At 43.6% G+C, this 21,682-nt stretch overlaps 1 protein-coding gene across 1 annotated transcript in view; it reads right to left on the minus strand.

Annotated features, from left to right (window-relative positions):
• The window catches only part of LOC309401935 (E3 ubiquitin-protein ligase TRIM11-like), a 36,946-nt gene that overhangs the window by 13,819 nt on the left and 1,445 nt on the right, over positions 1 to 21,682 (minus strand). The window contains exons 2-7 of the mRNA XM_081971313.1: positions 19,016 to 19,535; positions 17,420 to 17,515; positions 15,785 to 16,015; positions 13,639 to 13,661; positions 11,136 to 11,254; positions 8,797 to 8,848 (exon numbers count right to left, since the gene is read on the minus strand). Coding sequence (XP_081827439.1) covers positions 8,797 to 8,848; positions 11,136 to 11,254; positions 13,639 to 13,661; positions 15,785 to 16,015; positions 17,420 to 17,515; positions 19,016 to 19,432 — 938 coding nt within the window. The 5' untranslated portion in view covers positions 19,433 to 19,535. The remainder of the gene's footprint in view (positions 1 to 8,796; positions 8,849 to 11,135; positions 11,255 to 13,638; positions 13,662 to 15,784; positions 16,016 to 17,419; positions 17,516 to 19,015; positions 19,536 to 21,682) is intronic.

Below are 21,682 nucleotides of genomic sequence, written 5' to 3' on the forward strand. Positions count from 1 at the left end.
AATGTTTGAATCCAGCCAATATGTACAAGAGTTTATGCAGAAAATCGCTCAAAGGAGGTTGCATTCATGCACAACCATCACAACCTGCACTTTTGAAATAAAAAAAAAGCCTTGTGCAAATGTAGAAAAAGTACTGATAAAATGTTCAAAAATGTTTAATTGAAAACTCATATTAAAATAGTAATAAGCTTCATACATTATGCTAAGCCATAATTTAATTTGGCTTAATTTAATGTATTATAGTGATGGGTTCCCACCAGTGGTGGGATTCAAGAAATTTTTTTTTACTACTGGTTCTGTGGGTGTAGCATGGCTTGGTGGCCCTGGCAGGGGAAGGATACTGTAAAATCTCCATTCCATCCCCACTCCAAGGGAAGGTTACTGCAAAATCCCCATTCCCTCCTGATCAGCTGGGACTCGGGAGGCAGAGAATAGATGGGGGCGGGGCCAGTCCGGCTCTCCGAACTACTCAAAATGTCCATTACCAGTTCTCCAGAACTGGTCAGAACCTGCTGAATATCTCTGGGTCCACACAAAATTTAAACCAGAAAGCAGCAACACATATTTTGGCTTAAACCTAGTTATTTGCGGGATCGTATCCTGCCCCATACATCCCTTCGGCCGATTCGCTCACAGAGAGGGACTCCTCCGGGTGCTGTCCACTAGGCTGTGCCAGCGGGCGACGCCTAGGGGAAGGACCTTCCCCCCGACATTAGAATGGCTACGGATCTCCGCTCCTTCCGTCAGAAACTTAAAACCCACCTGTTCCAGCTAGCCGGCTTGGCCTAATTCCACCTTTCCCACCTCAGTTTTATTTCTAAATTTTCATGATTGGTTTTATGGTGTTTTTAATTTTTATAAATTTGTACAGGGGTTGTTTAATTTGATTTTTAGCTATGTATACGATTGTTTGTATGGTTTTTAAATTTATTCCTGTACACCGCCCCGAGTCCCTCCGGGGAGAGCGGGCGGTCTAGAAATCTAATTTTATTATTATTATTATTATTATTATTATTATTATTATTATTATTATTATTATTATTATTATTATTATTATTATTATTATTATTATTATTATTAACAAGATGAGTGAACTCAATCCATACAAAGCATATGTTTAGGACTAGTGTCCCAAAGGTGTTTTCTCCAAAAGGCAATTGGACTTTCTTGGGGTGGGGGTTTGCTTTTGTTTTTTTTGCAAACTTTTGAGAAGCAAAAAAAAAACCCCAAGAAAGTCCAGTTGCTTTTGGGAAAAAGCACCTTTGGGACAACCATGACCTGCATAATTGAGAATCTCCATAAACATTTAAGGACTAGTGTGTTTCCCAGGCTGAGGTTTCACGTGGTTTGTTTGGACTAGGCTAAACCAATTTGAGAAACTCCAGCACTATGATGTTTAAGCCATGATTACATCCTGACACAAACCAATTCCACTATACAGGAAAATATTTGTACTCAGGGTTGAAATGAGGGGGTCGTTGGTGCTCTCTGAGCTTGGTTGTTTTCTTGCAGACATTTCATTTGCATAATAAGGTAACTAGATAACATCATCAGTGCTTTTATTTAATAGATTAGACACACCACAATCTAGCATCCAACTTACTTTTAGAAAGGGGAAAGCTTAAATCTAAAAAAGAAGTACAAAAGAAAGTGAGCTTGATACAATATTATCCAGAAGGAAGACAATTCTCACAGAGAAGAAGGGCAAGCATATTAAGATAAAAAATAGCTTCAAGTCCTTTGCATTTTAGCAGTCCAGATGCAACGAAATTGCTTGCAGGAAGGTTTAATTTTTTAAAATACATAGTTAATGCAATGCCATTAATAGCAAAATTCTGTGGGGACCTTCCAGACTTTAATTTCCATCATTTGTTCAGATATTTCCCCTGTAGCGGGATATTGGAATATCCAATTGGATATTGGTCAAAGATTTTTTTCAGTGACTGTATATTGTTTTACACACTGTTAAATCAGGTCAAGCAACTTTTGTGGCTGGTGTATTTAAGTTAAACTATCCGCCTATTTAGAGTTATCATTTTCCCAAAGTAAAATAAGGGAGGGAAAGGGAAAGACTGCTGAATCCTTCCCTAGCTTACCCCGCAAAGCCCGGAGCAAGTCCAGTGAAAGGCAAAGAGGCAAACTTAACAACGTGGGTCTGCAATCGATAGGAACTAAATCCCACCCAGAAAATCCGAAAGTCCCGCGAAACACCTTCAACCTGCCTTTCATAGACGAGGCGCCCAATTCCTCCCCTGTTGAATTAAAACTCCCGAGAGCCTTTGCGCCTCGACTATGTATTTAATGTCACCCGCCCCGTGAGAGGGGGGAGGGGGGAGTGCTGCTCAATCCTGATTGGGCCAGATGGGGGACAGCACTGTCCAATGGCGCCTCGTCTTTCTTTTCGTAAGGTGCATTGTTTTTAATCTGTAACCCGCCCTGTGTGAGAGGGGAGGGGAGTGTTACTCAATCCTGATTGGGTAAACTGGATGACAGCACTGTCCAATGGCGCCTCGCCTTTCTTTTCGTAAGGGGCATTGTTTTTAATCTGTCACCCGCCCTTTGAGGGGGACAATGTTGATCAATTCTGATTGGGTAAAATGGATTAACAGCGCTGTCCAATGGCGTCTCGCCTTTCTTTTCGTCAGGAGTATCTGTCACCCTCTGTGTGTGTGTGTGTGTGTGAGAGAGAGAGAGAGAGAGAGAGATGCTCTATCCTGATTGTGTAAAATCGGTGACAGCACTGTCCAATGGCGTCTCGCCTTTCTTTTCGTCAGGAATATGTCACCCGCCCTGTGAGGGGGGGGAAGAGAGAGAGAGAGAGAGAGAGAGTTGCTCTATCCTGATTGTGTAAAATGGGTGACAGCACTGTCCAATACACTGTCTTTTCGTCAGGAGTATCTGTCACCCGCCCTGTGAGGGGCGGGGGAAGAGAGAGAGAGAGATGCTCTATCCTGATTGTGTAAAATGGGTGACAGCACTGTCCAATGGCTTCTCGCCTTTCTTTTCGTCAGGAGTATGGTTTTAAACTGTAACCCGCTTTAATCTGTCACTCGGCCTGTGAGAGGGGAGGGGAAAGTGTTGTTCAATCCTGATTGGGTAAAATGGGTGACAGCACTGTCCAATGGGCGCTCTTACTTTGAAAACCTCGGCCCAGGAAAGCGGGCGAGGCTTCTTGCGCAGGTGCGAATGCGAAATTTAACTTTTCTTTAATGGGGTAACCGAGCAAAAATTGGAGGGAAAATGCCCCTTTTGGGTTTCCCGCCCCCACCCTTCCCCTCAAGAAACTAAATTATCTTCAAGACGGTTTCCGTTAGCACCTCTGCGTGTACTCTCGGCATAAAGCTCCAGTGAACGTCACAAAAGGATTCTTTTCCTAGCATTGATAGATCACGGTGAAGATGAGCCCATTAAATGATGAGGGGCAGGGGGAGACTTTCCATAAAGGTTTCTTCTCTGTGTCTACCAGGTATCCATTCACCCAGCAAACAAACAAATGAGGGTCTTTTAGGTCTCCCTTCCTAAATTTTAAGCTTTGAACAAAAACAAAATACCAAATGCAGCAACATCTACCATCATCTATTTCCATTAGTGTCCTTGGACCCAGAGGTTGCACTGAGAAAATGAAAATGGATGTACAGTCCATTTTAAAATGTGCTCATCAGCCCTGGAAAAGAAGTATACCAAGATAAGCTGAGATGATAATAAATATTGGGGTCTAGTTTAATGGCGCAGGGAGACAACAAGTGATATGATAGCAGTGTTTCCATATTTGAGGGAGCTGCCATACGAAGAGGGGGGGGTCAACCTATTTTCCAAAGCACCTGAAGGCAGAACAAGAAATGGTATAGGGTTTCCTGCCTAGGCAGGGGGTTGGACTAGAAGACCTCCAAGGTCCCTTCCAACTCTGCTATTGTATTTATTGTATTGTAAGAAGCAACGGATGGAAACTAATCAAGGAGAGAACCAACCTAGAACCATCAAGGAATTTCCTGATGTAACAATCAGTGGAACAACTTGCCTACAGCAGCTTTGCATGCTCCAACACTGGAGGTTTTTAAGAGATTGGACAACCATTTGTCTGAAGTGGTAGAGGGCAGTGACGACTAAACGTTTTGCTGCCGTGCCCAAAGCACAGGCACGAACCCCCAAAATGCAATGTGAGCGCTTCTACACGTGCACCCCACCCCCACGCTATCCACCCTCTGCTCATTTTTGGCTTCCAGGTTGGTGCAGGCGGCTTTCCAGGCCCGAAATGGGGTGGGTGTGCCCCTGAGCCATTTTGGCTTCCAGGTTGGTGCAGGCGGCCTTCTAGGCCCAAACAGGAGGCGCCCACACGCACACAAACCACCAAAGTGAAATGTGAGCATCCCCCGCACATGTGCTCCACCCCCCCACACACACACACATGCGCGGCAGAGGCCTGAAAACCAGCTGGCTGGCAGGTGGTGTATGTGCATGCATGCACGGTAGAGCTGAGCTAGGGCAACGGCTGATGTTCCTGCAGATGGGGGGTCTGCGTGCCATAGGTTCGCCATCACGGGTATAGGGTTTCCCACTTGAGTAAAGGGGGGGGACTAGAAAACCTCCAAGCTCCCATCCAACTCTGTTATTCTGTCACCATAGATTCTCAAAGGCTGAACAGCTGTTTTTGGGTATGAAAAGTTCTACCGTAGGAAAATGGTTGGACTAGAAAACCTTCAAGGTCCATTCCAACCCGGTATCTTCATATCTCCAAATAATTAATACTCTTATTTTACGATGCCATTGAAATATCTGGTTCATTACAACAGTGACTCCCAAACAGTGGATCTAGAAGATATCAATAATTATACCTTATGAGCAATCCACAATAATTATGTGCTAAGTAATATATAATGAATGCTTTATTTTCCATTAAAATATATATTAAAGCCATACTAAGGACAACACTGTAAAACAAGAATCAAAGCAGTATTTTTGTAAAGGAACAATCAGAATGAATTAGCACTAAAGAATTAGTGTGTCCCATTATTCACTTGAGTTGACTGAAAATGGAATTATCTGCTTTCTCCATATTAGGAATCTTTTGAGACTCTTCATTGATGAAGGGTCCCATTAAGGAACATGTAGAAGATGCCCAACGTATAATGTTATTCAGGTCACATTTAGCTGCAACATCTCCATGAATAATTCTATTTAGGGAGGGAAGCTGAAATGAAAGCAGGGGCATCTGTAAGGGGTGTCAAAAAGTAAAGATGGCGGCCACAACCATGGAATAGGAGTCCCATCCCTTTTTATATGGGTCACATTGAGCACACACATAACAAGGAGTGGGCCGTCAATTGTACAATCAAGCTGTCATCGTGACCTTTTTTACCTCTTACATACAAATATGTTCTGAAGGGAGATCAGAGGCGGCATGGCCTTGAAGAAGAAAAGGGAAAGAGAAGTGGAAATCAGGAGAAGGGATAAAAGGCCTCTAGAAAATGAAGATCTGGAGAAGGTGAGCAGATTTACAAGATTTCTCTAAGAATTAAACACATAGTTGGATTTCCTTGATTTTCTCAGCTGGAAATTGCACCAGCCTTTCATGCCAAACAAGGCCTTTTCCCTTCGTTGAAGTTGTTGAAAATCTACATTGCAGACATCCCACTGTAACTTCTCAGGAGTCATCTGCCTTCAAAATCTTTCATGGATCTTGACAGGTCTCCCCTAGCTTGAGGCGTTTCTCCTGAGTTGGATCTGGCTCCAAAGTGGTATTTTCTGCAAGAGTTAAGGAAGAAAAAAAAAGTAAGCCCAACAGCAGGCATGAAAGGACCTAGATTTGGAAGATCTTGTCAGAGTGTTGGCAGCGTGACTAGCATTATGAGATAGTGTAAGCCCAGGAGCGAAACAGAACACACAGCACAGCCTTTACACTATTAATAGTCATTTATATATACATATATACAGACATACACATGGTAAATAAATCCCTTATCACTCAGCTATGGACACAAGGAGAGAAATGAGATACATGATGAGAGAGAGAAAATGCCCTCTAATGACCACCTATATATAGACACCTCTTAAAACGGTAAATGACTTGTGTGGAACCGATCAGAGTCTTAAACTAGCTATGCTGAATCATCCTTATTGCATCAGCTTACAGTTTACAGCTTACAACCTTACATCAGCTGGCAGCTATTAAATCCTCAGTCCCTGACAGGTTTAGATGTTGCTTCTCAAAAAAAGAAACTAGTGGCAAAATTCGGTAAAGGTTCCCCTCACACACATGTGCTAGTTGTTTCCGACTCTTGGGAGCAGTGCTCATCTCCATTTCAAAGCCGAAGAGCCAGCGCTGTCCAAAGACGTCATGTGGCCGACATGACTAAACACCAAAGGCGCACGGAACACTGTTACCTTCCACCAAAGATGGCTCCTATTTTTCTGTGTTGCGTTTTTTATGTGCTTTTGAACTGCTAGGTTGGCAGAAGCTGGGACAAGTAACGGGAGCTCACTCTGTTATGCGGCACTAGGGATTCGAACCGCCAAACTGACCACCTTTCTAATCGACAAGCGCAGTGTCTTAGCCACTGAGCCACCCTCTGGCAAAATTAAGCAGGGTCAAACCTGCTAGTGCTAGGAGAACACCAGGAAATCTCAGGGCTAAACTGCGAAGTCAACAACACATCCAGGAGGAAAGCAATGGCAAACCATTTCTGCAGTGTTGGCAAGAAAACAATTTGGATGCGCCTTATCGTAACGGGCTGAACCTAGCTTAAGGCACATGTATTTTATTCCAGTCTTTACTTTTGTCTAGCTCATACTCCCTTGTCTCCTCTCTAAGCTTTCTGGCACACCTGCTCTTTTCCCAAGCAAGTGAATCCACAAATGTTCAAGGTGGTTTTTTTAGAAGATTGATTGGCTTGTATTTTAATGTGATAGGTCTTCCTTCACTAGAGAAAACTTCAGTATTTTGTGAGATTTGTTACCCCTTGTGGACAAACCAGTTTGTAATCCTTGGGGGCCTTCTCTATAAATAACCCTCAATGAGCCATATAGTGAAATCCAATAAGATCTTACTAGGACACCAGCTGAATAAACCTGGGCCATACATAACCCCTACATACAGTATAACTGCCATGCTGACCTAATTCAGCAGTTATGCACTGGCCCCCGTTGTTTTCCTGTTGCTCCTGGGAATCCTTCGTTAAAAACTTTTACTACCCCAAAATTGGATTCAGGTTTTTCCCTCCCTCTCCACTGAGAGCTAATATTCTTTCTGCCAACTCCCTTTTCAATAAATCCTTCCCCTTATCCTCTTCTTGAAGGGAAAAAAAAGAACATTTTAAACCTTTAGTAGTAGTCAGCCCCTTCATTCAGTGCTTCGTCACTGGAGGCTTTCAAGAAGCCCTTCGGCCTATCCGCTCACACAGAGAGGGACTCCTCCGGGTGCCGTCCACTAGGCTGTGCCAGCAGGCGACGCCCAGGGGAAGGGCCTTCTCTGTGATGGGCCCGACCCTCTGGAATGACCTTCCCCCTGATATTAGAACAACCACGGACCTCCACTCCTTCCGCAAGAAGCCGAAAACCCACCTGTTTAATCTAGCCGGCTTGGCCTAATTCCAGCTCTCCCACCCCAGTCTGTATTTTTAAATTTTGGTCTTAGGCTTTTTATAAATTTGTACAGGGGTTTAAAGTTTAATTCGTTTTTAACTATATTTATGATTATTTGTAAGGTTTTTTAATTTGGTACCTGTACTCCGCCCCGAGTCCCTTCGGGGAGGGGGCGGTCTAGAAATCAAATCAAATAAAATAAATAAATAAATAAGAAGAGACTGGACAGCTACTTGTCAAAAATGGTATAGGGTCTCCTGCTTGAGCAGAGGGTTGGACTAGAACAGGGGTCACCAATCTTTCAGACCTCAGGGACCACTAAATTCATAATTTTAAATCCCGCGGACAACTAATATGTGCTTAATGGCTGACTGGGTGGCCGGGCGGGCTAGGTGGTCATGTGACTGGATAGACATGGCCAACTCATGTCACTCACATCAAGGGGCACCTTACCAGCCTCTACTCGCCCCTCCCCTCACAACCACTCCTTGCCTGCCCGCCCAGGCTCCTTAAGGCCCCAACAGGAAGCAGTTGTTGGAGCTAAGCAGCCACCACAAGAAAGAGTTGGCAAAACAGCTGGCTCAGTTCAAATTGGATCTGACTTGAGAAGGAGGCTCAGCAGAAGCACCTCACAGAAGACTACGAGCATAGGCTTTCCGAGCAGAGGGAAGACCTGTGGGAGTGCAAGACCAGATGCCAACACCTGGAGGCTCAGTGGGCTGAGATGGTCAGCCAGTTCCAAGCCATGACGCAGTCCCACTGGAACAACGCCCTCCGGCTCTTCACCACCAACGGCACTTACCTCCAGCCTTTACCCAAAGCCCCACACCAGGAGGCTGAAGCAGACCCCAAGTCGGGATTTCTCCCCACACAAAAAGATCTCAAAGGGGGAGACTCTCTGCAGCAACACTAACATTCATTGCACATATCCAGCCCAGGGGGCGTAGTTTGAGGATCCCTGATTTAGTGCAATATAAAAAGTGCAAATAATTTTCCTGCGGGCCACCAAAATTTTCTCACGCACCACCTGTGGTCCAGGAACCACCAGTTGGTGACCGCTGGACTACAAGACCTCCAGGGTCCCTTCCAACTCAAGTTATATTGGTATTATTTTAAAAACCCATAATACCACTTTCTAAAAGTTGTGTTAAAATAGCCTCAACTACCTACAAGAAATATGGGCACTACCACCTTAATGTCCAACTCATGTCTACAAACCCCAGATATGTACCGTTTTGTTTCTTCAGCTGATATCCAGAATCCAGTGTTTCTTGGAAAGAAGAAAAAAATGTATTAGATTTGTAATCTAGGGCAGCACAGTCTATACTTCCTATGCTGGTTTTTGTTTGTTTGTTTTTGGCCATAAAATTACCTCTCACAATAGGTTGGGGAGATAGTAAAAAGCAACTGTCAGGCCTGCAGTTATATTCCTTTTAGGACCTTTGGCCTGCCACACACTCTATTATTTTACTATGCTGTTTCATTAGTGGGGTAATTGGGAGGGGGAATAGTAAGGAGCAGAATGTGTTGTTGTCAAAATAAAACATTCCTTTCTAGAAGGTCATTCTTTGTTTCTGCACCTCTGCACCTGACCGGAACTAGATGGGTGGAAATGCCAGCGTGGTAGTAGAAGATTGGACCGTGTGATGGACTTGTGGGTGTGGGGACAGGATCATGAACTTTCAACTGGGTGGAAACCCCTTGGAAGTTTTCAAATTTGGATTTTCCACAGATGTGCCAACATGTCTCTCAATAAATTGGAACGTAGAGCAATGCTTTGCCTTGGACTCTGATTTAAGTTTGGATGACATTTGGAACGCTGACATCAACATTGACCCAAAATCACTCTGGGATCTTCTATGTACCCGTTTTGAGTCCAGCGTCTTCATTACTATCTAACACTGGCCACACCAGTGTGGCACTAAAAGTTGCTGCCCCGTTCCATACATATGAGCTACATTCACTACCAATCCTAGCAGATGGCCCCTTCCAATAGTTTAAAGTGTCCCTGTAACAAAACATTCACAAAAAACTGAATTAATCTTGAGTGGCAACATAGTGAAGAATCAGAAAGGGCCCAGTGGCCCAGTAAACCACATTGTTTATATTCATGATCATATCTCAAAGATAACAGAGCTGCCAAGCTGACCTAATAGGACAGGATAAGTAATGAGAAAGTCACCCATCAAACCAGTGGTGCAATTCAGCCGGTTCTATCCGGTTGGGGCGAACCGGTAGTGGTGGCGGCGGGAGGTTCCGCCCACCCGCCCGGATGTCACCCGTTTTTGACGTTCTGAGCATGCATGGAAAGTCCTGTGCATATGCGGAGATGTCCCGTGCGCTCACATTTGCAAACCGGTAGCGAAAGTAAGTTGATTTCACCTCTCTATCACATCTATTGAATGAAAAACATTTGCTGCCATGCTGTAATTTGCAAACATAAAGGGGTAGACATTGTGTAATGTTGTGAGCCAAAGGTGCATAAGGCACATTCTGCTTTTTTGATCAGCGGCTAATATATACTGGAAGCTCAGTATATACTATAGTTGTTTACATGCTTAATGAATGTATGTCACATCATCATAGCACATTTGGTTTCTTTAAGCAAGGCATGTTTTAGTCAATAAGCAGACTCCTTTTTTTTTCAGTAAAGGAGAATATTTGTAACTCAGAGTTGAAATGAGAGGTCCTTGGTGCTCTCTAAGCTCTGTTGTTTTCTTGCAGATGTTTCATGTCCTAGCTAGATAACTGTCAGGCCTGGAAGCCATCTTGAGTATTAAATCTTCAGGCCTGCCGCATTTAGTGCTGTGGGAAACTGGGAGGGGGGGGAAACTGGTAGGGAGCTGGGGAGATGTATAGTCAAAATAACATTCTCTGAGAGTCAGGGCCACACTGCCCTGCACCTGGAGAGGTGTGACTGGGAAGTATCTCCAGTTAGGACGGTGCATCGATTGGACCATGTGAATGGTTGCTAGGCAGGACTGGGACTTTCTTTTGGGTAGGGAAAACCTGGAAGCTTTCAGATTTGGGTTTTCCTAGATATGCCCATATGACATCTCTAATAAAATGGAACTTTGAGTAATGCTTAGCCTCAGTCTTCTTTTTTTGGGGGTGTTACTTGGAACCCTGACATAAAGGAGAGTATTTGTAACTCAGGGTTGAAATGAGATGCTTTCTGGGCTTGGTTGCTTTCTTGCAGGCATTTCACATCCTAACTAGGTAACATTATCAGTGCCATCAGAAGGGCTTACTTTCTCCTTCCCCAACCAGCACAAGTTTCCCTCCAACTAAGGGCCAAAAAAGTAAATGAATTATTCAGAATGGGACCAGTGGCTCTATGCCTTTTCCACTCTGCTTCAATCAAAACAGGCTCCTCCCCTTCCAACAAAAGGTCTCATCCCCGAACAAGAGGAAATGGATTGTTTGGAGATTATTCTTAATGAGGAAAGATGTGAACTGGACAATAACATAGGGAGTATGAACAGCCCATTTGGTAAACTATGATTGACTTTCCAATTGTGGCACCAAGTTAGAGTATGACAAAGCCCTTCCATTACCCTCAAATTGCTTCACAGCACCAGGCAGAAAAGCATTGAAGTCCTGCAATTCCCAGATTTCATGTTTAATCTCTGGTGGAAAGCTCACTGGATTCTCAAATTTCTTCTTCTTCTTATACCTGCAGAGAAATAAGACAGGAGTCAATGGTCCTTCCAGCCTGTAATCCTCAGAAGCTTTCTTAAAAAGGGAGGGACAAACTGGAGTTAGACTTACCATGTTTCCCTGAAAATAAGACCCAGTCTTATTTTCTTTGGGCCCCCAAAATAAGCACCAGGTCTTAATTTTGCAGGATGTCTTAACTGCTTACCTTAGGACCACTGCAGTCAGGCCTCCCACGACCTCACACCTGTTGTGCCACTGCCTGACTTCCGTGGCCGCTCGGAGCCAGATGCTGCAGGGCTCATTGCACCGAAGCCGCTGCTTGCAGCAGGCCGCGTGGCACAATGTGGGTGTGAGTGGCAGCATCTTTGTGATGCACCATATGGCGTCCAGCTGCAAGAGGCCGCAGAGTAAATCAGGCAGTAGCTCAACAGGTGTTGGGGTGTAGGAGGCCTGGCTGTGACAGTCCTAAGGTAAGCAGGTGCAGTGCATGTGGGGAAGCTACACACACACTTGCCCTAGCTTGATTTTTATGCCTGCACATCACCCCACCTCGTACAACCAGATGGTGGGCAGGGCTTAACTAGGGGCTTATTTGGAGGTAGGGCTTATATTAGGCGCAGGTGTGAAAATCGGGCTAGGGCTTGTTTTCAAGTTAGGTTGTATTTTGGGGAAAATACAGTAGAAGACAGACCTTGTTTTAGTATGTCTGATCCAGAAATTTCTCCAGAGAGATAGAAGAGAAATGTGTCTCTCTGTATACATTTCCTTGATGTATAGAAGATATGAAGCAGGAAAAGAAGCCACAACTAGGAAAACAATACTGCATTAAATGTTTCCAAATCCAGATCTTGTAATCCTAAATTCTGGTGGATTGTCATGGGTGTACATGTGGGCCTTCATGAAACCTTACAAAACCTGATCGACGAGGGTCAGTCAACCTGACTTTTTCCCTACCTGTGATAAAAATGACCAATACTGTAAGAATCAGTTGGGAATCTGTTGTGGCCCAGCAGGAGCCATTGGAGTTGCCACCAGACTCCGACAGCGAGGGTCCCTCTGAGTCGGCTCAAGAGGAGGTGGGGGACCCTGGACAGGGTTCCGATGCTGAGCAGGGCGCAGAGAGGTTGGTTGGCCACCAGGGGGCGCCTGAGGCATGGAGCAGTGGTGAAAGCCAAAGGAAGGGGGCTCCTGATGTCATGCCTTGGAGCAGTGGGGAGGAGTCACAGGACAGTGAGTCAGACACCAGCAGTGAGCTATTAGATGCTCATTACCGACGTGCTACCGTAAGGAGCAATTGAGCAATTACAGGAGGTAATGGCTCTCAGCTGCTGATAATTAGACTCCTCTCCAGACTATAAAGGGACTGCTTGTGGACACACCCTTTGCAGGAATCAACTGATCATTGGAGATGGAGAAGCTCAGATCTGTGTCGTACTTTGGCAGGCTGGATTGCTGCCAAAGGGTTTACCTGGATTGCTGCCCAGAGTGCTATCTTGACCTTGGCAGGCTGGATTGCTGCCAAGGTGGAACCTGTATGTCAATAAACATCTGGAAGAGACTTTGTGTCGGAGTGTCTTGGTATACAAGAGGAGGGGGTCAGAACAGAATCAAAATTCAATAATACGGTGCAGAAGCCAGAAAAAATGGGGGCTATAAGTTTTAGGAAACCAAATGCCACTCCAACTTTCAATGTTCATCACAGCCATACGCAAAAATGGACCCAAATAAGACAGAAAATGCAACTGTCTGTTCCACTTGTAACTACGGTAGGCATTGCTACCTTTGCAAATGTTAATTTGAGCACAATTATTCGTGTAATCATGAAGATTTAATGCACTAATATTCATTCTATAGGTTTAATTAATCCTTTTTATTCCTGTAAAGTATGTCCTGTGCCAAGCTATAAAGTGGTATGTATCAAGGCTTCTATCCAACTCTGATTCATAGTTTTCTTTGAAAATATCTTCTGTTTCAGCCAAACCATTTAACTCCATATCATATTCACCTCAATTGCCAGGACTTATTGCAACCAAATTGGTTGCAATTGCTTACAATTCCATTTAGGTGAATTGGTATATTAAAATGAAGTACCGGTATGTCATTTTTTTTATATACATCAGAAGACCAGGCAGCTTTCAATACGTATCTATCTGTCTATCCTTTCATCCATATACAAAATAAATGTGTGCTAGTTTATTACTTATTTGGGTTTAGGGATTTCTTCTTGATTTATTGATTTATTGAGTTGTATTCTGTGTTCTTGAATGGGCTGCACCAAGGGAGGCAATATATTCAATTTCATTGTACATATGTTGTGTATTGACAATAAAAGTTTGAACTTGAAAAATATTCTGATTCTGAAAAATCAGACCTGGCCATTTCAAGAAGAGATCAACTTACCGTTCCAAGATGCTTCCGACATTCTAAAATTAAAAAAGAATAAACACTCAGTACTGGCTTGTCCAAAATCCTTCTAAAAGCAGGGCTAATAACTAAAAAGCCTTCTAAATGTTGCTGTGGCTAGAGCAACTAGTATCTCTCACCATTAAGCATACAAAGACTGCTAGGAACTGTAATTCAGCAATATATTGTATTTAGCAACGCCCAGGGTTCCATATCGAAGATTCTAAAGGCATCTTTTACAGTTTGGACAGTAATACACTGAAACCCTTCACCCATAAAGACTAGGAAAACTCAGTGGCCATCTTAGAGAAACCAGATTTTGAAAGGCAATATTCAAACTTTAAAAAGTAAAATAAAAAGTTCTTGGGGGGAAAAATAGGTGAAACATGTTCTGCAAATGGGGTTACATTTACTGGGAACTAGAGAAAGAACTCACTGATTCTGTCCCGTACCCGCAGACTAACATTGTAAATCAATATAAAGCCTGAATATTGAAGTGAGTAAGAAAGTAATATAGGTAGTCCTTGACTTATAACCATTCATTTAGTGACCGTTAAAGTGACCATTTTTCACACATGACTTTAGCAACATCCTTGTGGTCATCTGATCAAAATTCGGTCACTTGACAACTGGTATGGACGTATTTATGACGGTTGCAGTGTTCTGGGGTCATGTGATCACCTTTTGCAACATTCTGACCAGCGAAGTCAATGGGGAAGCCAGATTCATTTAATAACTGCGTTTACTAACAGTTGCAGTGATTCACTTAACAGCTTAACAAGAAAGGCCACGAAACGGGGCAAAATTCACTTAACCGTCTTGCTTAGCAACAGAAATTTTGGACTCAGTTGCGGTCGTAAGTCAAGGACTATGTATATGAAGGTGAATCCATTTATTAAAATATACCCAAACAATTTAATGTTAGGTATGTTTTTAGACTTTTTCTGTGGACTAAATGTAGAACTAAGAGTCATTCCTAGGTGTAGAAAAAAACATCTGGTTACAATATTCTTTCCTGTTTTGTAGCCCATTCCCTGAACATGTGAATTGATTGTATGGGTCTTCGTAGTCTTCTCTTTTAGATACACTTATCAATACTTCTTGCAAGAATGAATCAAGCCATTGGCCTATCTAGTTTATTACCAATTTAACACTGGAAGTAAAGGCCCAGATGTTTAATCTTACCTGCAGATGCCAAAGACTGGATTCAGGTTCTTCGGCAACCTTAAACACTCAAAGAGCCACAAAGGTCCTAAACAGAAGTTCAGTTCTGGAGCTGACTGGAAGTCCATTTCCCACACCATAGAGTCTCATCCTAGTGCGGCACCTTTTCCTCTTCCTACCAAAAGTCCATTTCCCCCACCATAGTCTCCTCTTAGGACAGCATCCTTTTTCCTCTATATGTCCTAACTGAAAGCCCTATCAATTGTGGAGCCCACCGGCAACAGGGAGCCACAGCAGAGGGATGAAAGAGCCACATGCGGCTCCAGAGCCAGGGGTTGCTGACTCATGGTTTAGAGAGTAAGACTCTACCTAAAGTGAAGACTCTAGCTGCAAAGCAAGGGAGGGGTGCTAAGCATGGTGCCTGAAGGTAGCAAGTGTCTATAGATCCCTTTGTTGGTATCTACCAAGCTTCCTGCTTCATATCCTGCCTTTCCTATGCACTCATCTCACTTGGGCTAACATTCTGTAAAAGTACATACAACAAATACTCAAAATACAAGGTGTGCTTACCAAGATGGATAAATGAATGAGCCCCCATGCCCCAAATTCCTCTTATTTTTAAGTGGGGTCCTTCATTTGTCTACATGAAGATTCTCAGTCATCCATGTCATGGTTGTCCCAAAGGTGCTTTTTCAAGAGGTGACTGGACTTTCTGGTTTCTCTTTGAAGTCAGAGCTGAAGAAGCTTCGTGGATGAGAAGCAAAACATCTTCAAAGAAAAACCAGAAAGTCCAGTTGCCTCTTGAAAAAGCACCTTTGGGACAGGGTCCTTCGTTGTTGACCTATTCTATCACGAAAGCCAACCCAGAATCAACGGCAACAACATTTAACTTGCATCTCTTTCACTCCATAATCATGGAACAAACCAGCATGAAAAATGAGTCCGAGAGCTCCTTCTACTACTGTCCTAAATTTCTTACCTCTAGGAATTCCAACACTGGCTGATCACATTTCTCAACCATGTCCTGGATGATGTAATCAAGAACAAACAGTTCCCTGGAGATGATAGCCATCTGATCATTTGTTTTCAAGGTGATCTCTGTCTTCACCTCTTCAACCTTAGTGAGCCAAAAGGTGCTTTGTTCTAATACAAGTTGACGCAGAAGACCAAATCCATCCATCACTTTCTTTTTCTCTGCTTCTACCAGTTGCTGCGGTAAAAAAAAAAAAAGATTTGAAGGGGGAGGAGAGCATATCTCTTCATTCTTAAGAATCCTGGGTGTCACTTCCAGCAGAGCAATCATTGGCTAAGTTCACACAACACTCTAACCACGCAGTCCAGTTTGGTAACGATCAGCTCCTGTGTCCTTCTAACCTGCTGACTTGATGGTTTTGTTCACACAGGATACTGAGGAATCAAAACCTGCTTACCTTTATTTTAGCTTCTTTACCTATATTAAAGGTGACAGTACGGGGACCAAGCACAGTACAACAGTACAAGCTTGGGAATACTCTGCCTTTAGCGCTAAGGAATTATTGAGTCTGTCATCTGCACCTCTATAACTGTCTGGTTTGGTTCTGCAACCCAACAAGACAGACACAGACTTCAGAGGATAATTAGAACTTCAGAAAAAACAATTGCTGCCAACCTGCCTTCCATTGAGGACCTGTACACTGCACGAGTCAAAAAAAGGGCTGGGAAAATATTTACAGACCCCTCGCATCATGGACATAAATTGTTTCAACTCCTACCCTCAAAACAACGCTATAGGGCACTGCACACCAGAACAACTAGGACAGTTTTTCCCCAAATGCCATCACTCTGCTAAACAAATAATTCCCTCAACACTGTCAAACTATTTACTAAGTTTGCATTACTATTACTATTAGTCTTCTCATCGTTCCTATCCCCCATCTCCTCCCACTTATGACTGTAACTTCGTTGCTTGTATCCTTACAATTTATATTGTTTCCTAATATAATTTGATTGCTTATTTGTATCCTGACTATGATTAAGTATTGTACCTTATGATTCGTGACGAATGTATCTTTTATGTACACTGAGAGCATATGCGCCAAAGACAAATTCGATGTGTGTCCAATCACACTTGGCCAATAAAGAATTCTATTCTATTCTATTCTAGACAGAAGCAGAAAATTCTCCATTCTTATATTGAATCATTAGGCCTGGGCTAAGTCACTTGAAGTTCTCTCATTAATTCCAGCCAATAGACAGCCAATATTTTTGCTTTGCTAAAAACAGTTATGAAAAGGATATTGTGCAGTCCTTGATGCTCTCTGAGGTTGGTTGTTTGCTTGCAGATATTTCATTACCCAACTAAGTACCACTAACATCATTATCCGACACTGCTGATGTAACCTAGTAGGAGATGAGTTGTCTGGCAAGCAAACAACCTCAGAGGGCATCAAGGACTTGCACAATATCCTTTTTATAACTGCTTTTAGGAAAGCAAAAATATCTCAGGACATTAATCAACCAACCTCAGAGAGTATCAAGGGCCCCACAGTTCAACCCTGAGCCACCTATGTATCTTTTGAAAGTATTGGAAACAGGATATCATTATTATTCACTTCTCAGTAGTAGCAACACCTACAATCAGGTCTTGACTTTGTTTATCTGTATCTGAGAGATGCTCCATAACCACTTCTTTCTCCTTCCGCAGACTCTCAATACAGCTTAAAAACTGACCCTGAAAGAGAAACAAACAAATGGAAACCAATACAAGAAATAGCATGGAAGCGGACAGTTGGCTGATGAGTTTTAAAAGAGTGTGGACGCTTTTCCTAAATGCTGCCTTTGTCTCTTATTCCCTATCCAAATTCTCCACTCAAGCTCCTGAAGTTTCCCAGAACAGGTTTCTCCCATCATCTCAGTTAATGGCATTATTGTGAAACCAACCAATGGTGGGTTTCAAAAATTTTTACTAATAGGTTCTGTGGGTGTGGCTTGATGGGTGTGGCAGGGGAAGGATACTGAAAAATCCACATTCCCTCCCCACTCCAGGGGAAGGATACTGTAAATTCTCCGTTCCCTCCCCACTCCAGGGGAAGGATACTGCAAAATCTCCATTCCCTCCCCACTCACTCCAGGGGAAGGATACTGCAAAATCTCCATTCTCACCCCACTCCAGGGGAAGGATACTGCAAAATCTCCATTCTCACCCCACTCCAGGGGAAGGATACTGTAAAATCTCCATTTCCTACCCCACTGCAGGGGAAGAGTACTGTAAAATCTCCATTCCCTCCCCACTCCCGGAGGAAGGATACTGCAAAATCCCCATTCCCTCCCCACTCCTGGGGGAAGGATACTGTAAAATCTCCATTCCCTCCCCACTCACTCCAGGGGAAGGATACTGCAAAATCTCCATTCTCACCCCACTCCAGGGAAATGATACTGTAAAATCCCCATTTCCACCCCATTCACTCCAGGGGAAGGATACTGCAAAATCTCCATTCCCACCCCACTCCAGGGGAAGGATACTGTAAAATCTCCATTTCCTACCCCACTGCAGGGGAAGAGTACTGTAAAATCTCCATTCCCTCCCCACTCCCAGAGGAAGGATACTGCAAAATCCCCATTCCCTCCCCACTCCTGGGGGAAGGATACTGTAAAATCTCCATTCCCTCCCCACTCACTCCAGGGGAAGGATACTGCAAAATCTCCATTCTCACCCCACTCCAGGGAAATGATACTGTAAAATCCCCATTTCCACCCCATTCACTCCAGGGGAAGGATACTGCAAAATCTCCATTCCCACCCCACTCCAGGGGAAGGATACTGTAAAATCTCCATTTCCTACCCCACTGCAGGGGAAGAGTACTGTAAAATCTCCATTCCCTCCCCACTCCCGGAGGAAGGATACTGCAAAATCCCCATTCCCTCCCCACTCCTGGGGGAAGGATACTGTAAAATCTCCATTCCCTCCCCACTCCCGTGGGAAGGATACTGTAAAATTCCCATTCCCTCCCCACTCCCGGAGGAAGGATACTGTAAAATCTCAATTCCCTCCCAATCAGCTGGGATTCAGGAGGTAGAGAATAGATGGTGGCATGGCCAGTCAGAGGCAGTATTTATCAGTTCTCCAAACTACTCAAAATTTCCGCTACCAGTTCTCCAGAACTGGTCAGAACCTGCTGAATGCCACCTCTGAAACCAATGTATATTTTTCGAACTCACACACACTCCCCACCTTGTACTCTTCAGCAGCTTGTGCCACAGAGATAACATCATGAGTCCGGTGCTCCTGAGATCCATCACAATGTAAGCAAATGGGGACAAGATGATCTCTGCAGAAAGACAACACTGCTGGTTCATGTCCCTGACAGGTTTTGCTCGTCCTTGCCATCTGCTTTACCTGATCACTCAGCTGCCTGATCAACTGAACAACATTAGCCAGCTGCCCATTTGGCTTAAATTTCCACCGAGGCACTGCTACTCTGCACTGAGGGCAAGCCATCTGGTCGGGAATCTGCCCCCAGTACTTCACAATGCAGGCATGGCAGAAGTTGTGCCCGCAGTCAAGAGTCACCGGTTGTACGAGGTACTCCAAGCACACAAGGCAAGTTATTTCTGACTGCAGCTTCTTCCCAATGTTGCCTGTAGCCATGCTGTCCGAAATTCACAATGAGCAAAGTTGAGTGTGTGTTTACGCAAGAGCCCGGGCAGTTGTTTTAGCAAGCACAGCTGCAGCAGGTCCACCAGAAAGTAAGCTGGATGAGGAAAAAGAAGAGAGAAAATAGCAATGGGGTGGGAGGGAGAGAGTTCCATCTTCAGACTTCCATCCCTCCAAAATGTCCTAAGTTATCAATCACAGTCCTAGGCTGCATCAACAGAGGGATGGAATCAAGATCACGTGAAGTGTTAATACCGCTTTATAATGCCTTGGTAAGGCCACACTTGGAATACTGCATTTAGTTTTGGTCACCACGATGTAGAAAAGATGTGGAGACTCTAGAAAGAGTGCAGAGAAGAGCAACAAAGAGGATTAGGGGACTGGAGGCTAAAACATATGAGGAACGGTTGCAGGAACTGGGTATGTCTAGCTTAAGAGAAAGAAGGACTAGGGGAGACATGATAGCAGTCTTCCAATATCTCAGGGGTTGCCACAAAGAAGAGGGAGTCAAACTATTCTCCAAGGCACCTGAGGGCAGAACAAGAAGCCATGGGTGGAAACTAACCAAGGAGAGAAACAACTTAGAACTGAGGAGAATTTTCCTGACAGTGAGAACAATTAATCAGTGGAACAGCTTGCCTCCAGAAGTTGTGAATGCCCCAACCCTGGAAGTCTTTAAGAAGATGTTGGATAACCATTTGTCTGAAACCAACCAACCAAACCAAATAGTATAGGGTTTCCTGCCTAAGCAGGGGGTTGGACTAGAAGACCTCCAAGGTACCTTCCAACTCTGTTATTCTATTCTAGAAATCAGCTGGGAGGGACCTTGGAGGTCTTCTAATCCAACCGCATGCTCAAGCAGGAGACCCTATACTATTTGGTTTGATTGGATGGATGGTTTGCACGGTGTGCTGCGACTTCTCCAAAAATCAAAAAAAATGATGGCAGTGGTGAGTAGAAAAGCAGTGTGTGTGTGTGTGTGTGTGTGTGTGTGTGTAATACACATATATTATTATTATTTTCTGGGATATAGAACTGTTGTTGTGCAGCCAGGAAAGGAAGAGATGAGAGTAACATGACTATAGTGTTTATAGGACGGTTTTATTGAGGCTCAGCAACTTGAAAACGGGCAGACCCCAACTCCTAGCATCTCCTAGCAAGCATGGGACTTGGAACCCACCCATTTGCGAAGTTGGGGAAAAAAACATTGGTTTAGAAGTTTGGTGTAAAGCAAATTTAGGCATTTTGTCAGAAGTGCAAAAGTTACACTGGAGCTCATATTACAATACACTAAAGGGAACATTTATTGGATGTTGATCCAATCTTGGACAGATTTCAATCAGAATAGAGCTGGAAGGGACCTTGGAGGTGGTCTAGTCCAACCCCCTGCTCAAACAGGAGACCCTACACCATTTCAGATAGGTGGCTGTCCAGTCTCTTCTTAAAAACCTCCAGTGATGAAGCACCTACAACCTCTGGGGGCACACTGTTCCACTGGTTAATTGTCCTCACTGTTAGGAAGTTTCTTCTTAATTCCAGAAAGAAATGTGGGGAGGGGGAGGAAAAGAATATGTCTTAGCTTCCTACGTTGCTAGTGTCAGAACCAAGCAAGAAAAAAAATGCTATCTAGAGCAGTGTTTCCCAATCTCAGGAACTTTAAAACTGTGCGGACTTCAACTCCCAGAATCCCCCAGCCAGCATGATTAGCTAGGGAATTCTGGGAGTTGAAGTCCATGCCTCTTAAATTTGTCCAGGTTGGGAAACACTGATCTAGAGTATAAATATATGCCTTCAAAATTCAGTATAGTGATTAAATTGTCAGACTGTTAGTAAGGAAACCAATGTTCACCTAACTGGGGGATTTGAGACTAATTGGTCTCAGCCCAACCTACCTCACAAGTTTGTTATTGTGGAGAATAAAGAGAGAGGATAGTATTCTGTAAGCTGCATTGAACTCCTGAATGAAAATAGGAGAGACACATATTGACTTAAACCTGAAAGATCTTTGGTTGGGATTTTACCAGAAAACTATAGTAAAGAAAATGTATATTTGATTATCCATATTATAACAGCAGCTAGGTTTGTATTTGCACAAAATTGGAAAAGTGAAGAGTTTCCCACAGAGGAGAATTTAATTAGAAAAATATTAGAATGTGCAGAAATGAAGAGACTGACACTGGCTATTAAAAAGAGAAAGAGCAAACTGATTACTATACAATTTGGGAATCATTTTACCAATGGTTA

Source organism: Natrix helvetica (genome assembly GCF_964273705.1).
Source record: "Natrix helvetica genome assembly, chromosome: 1".
Taxonomy (NCBI): domain Eukaryota; kingdom Metazoa; phylum Chordata; class Lepidosauria; order Squamata; family Natricidae; genus Natrix; species Natrix helvetica.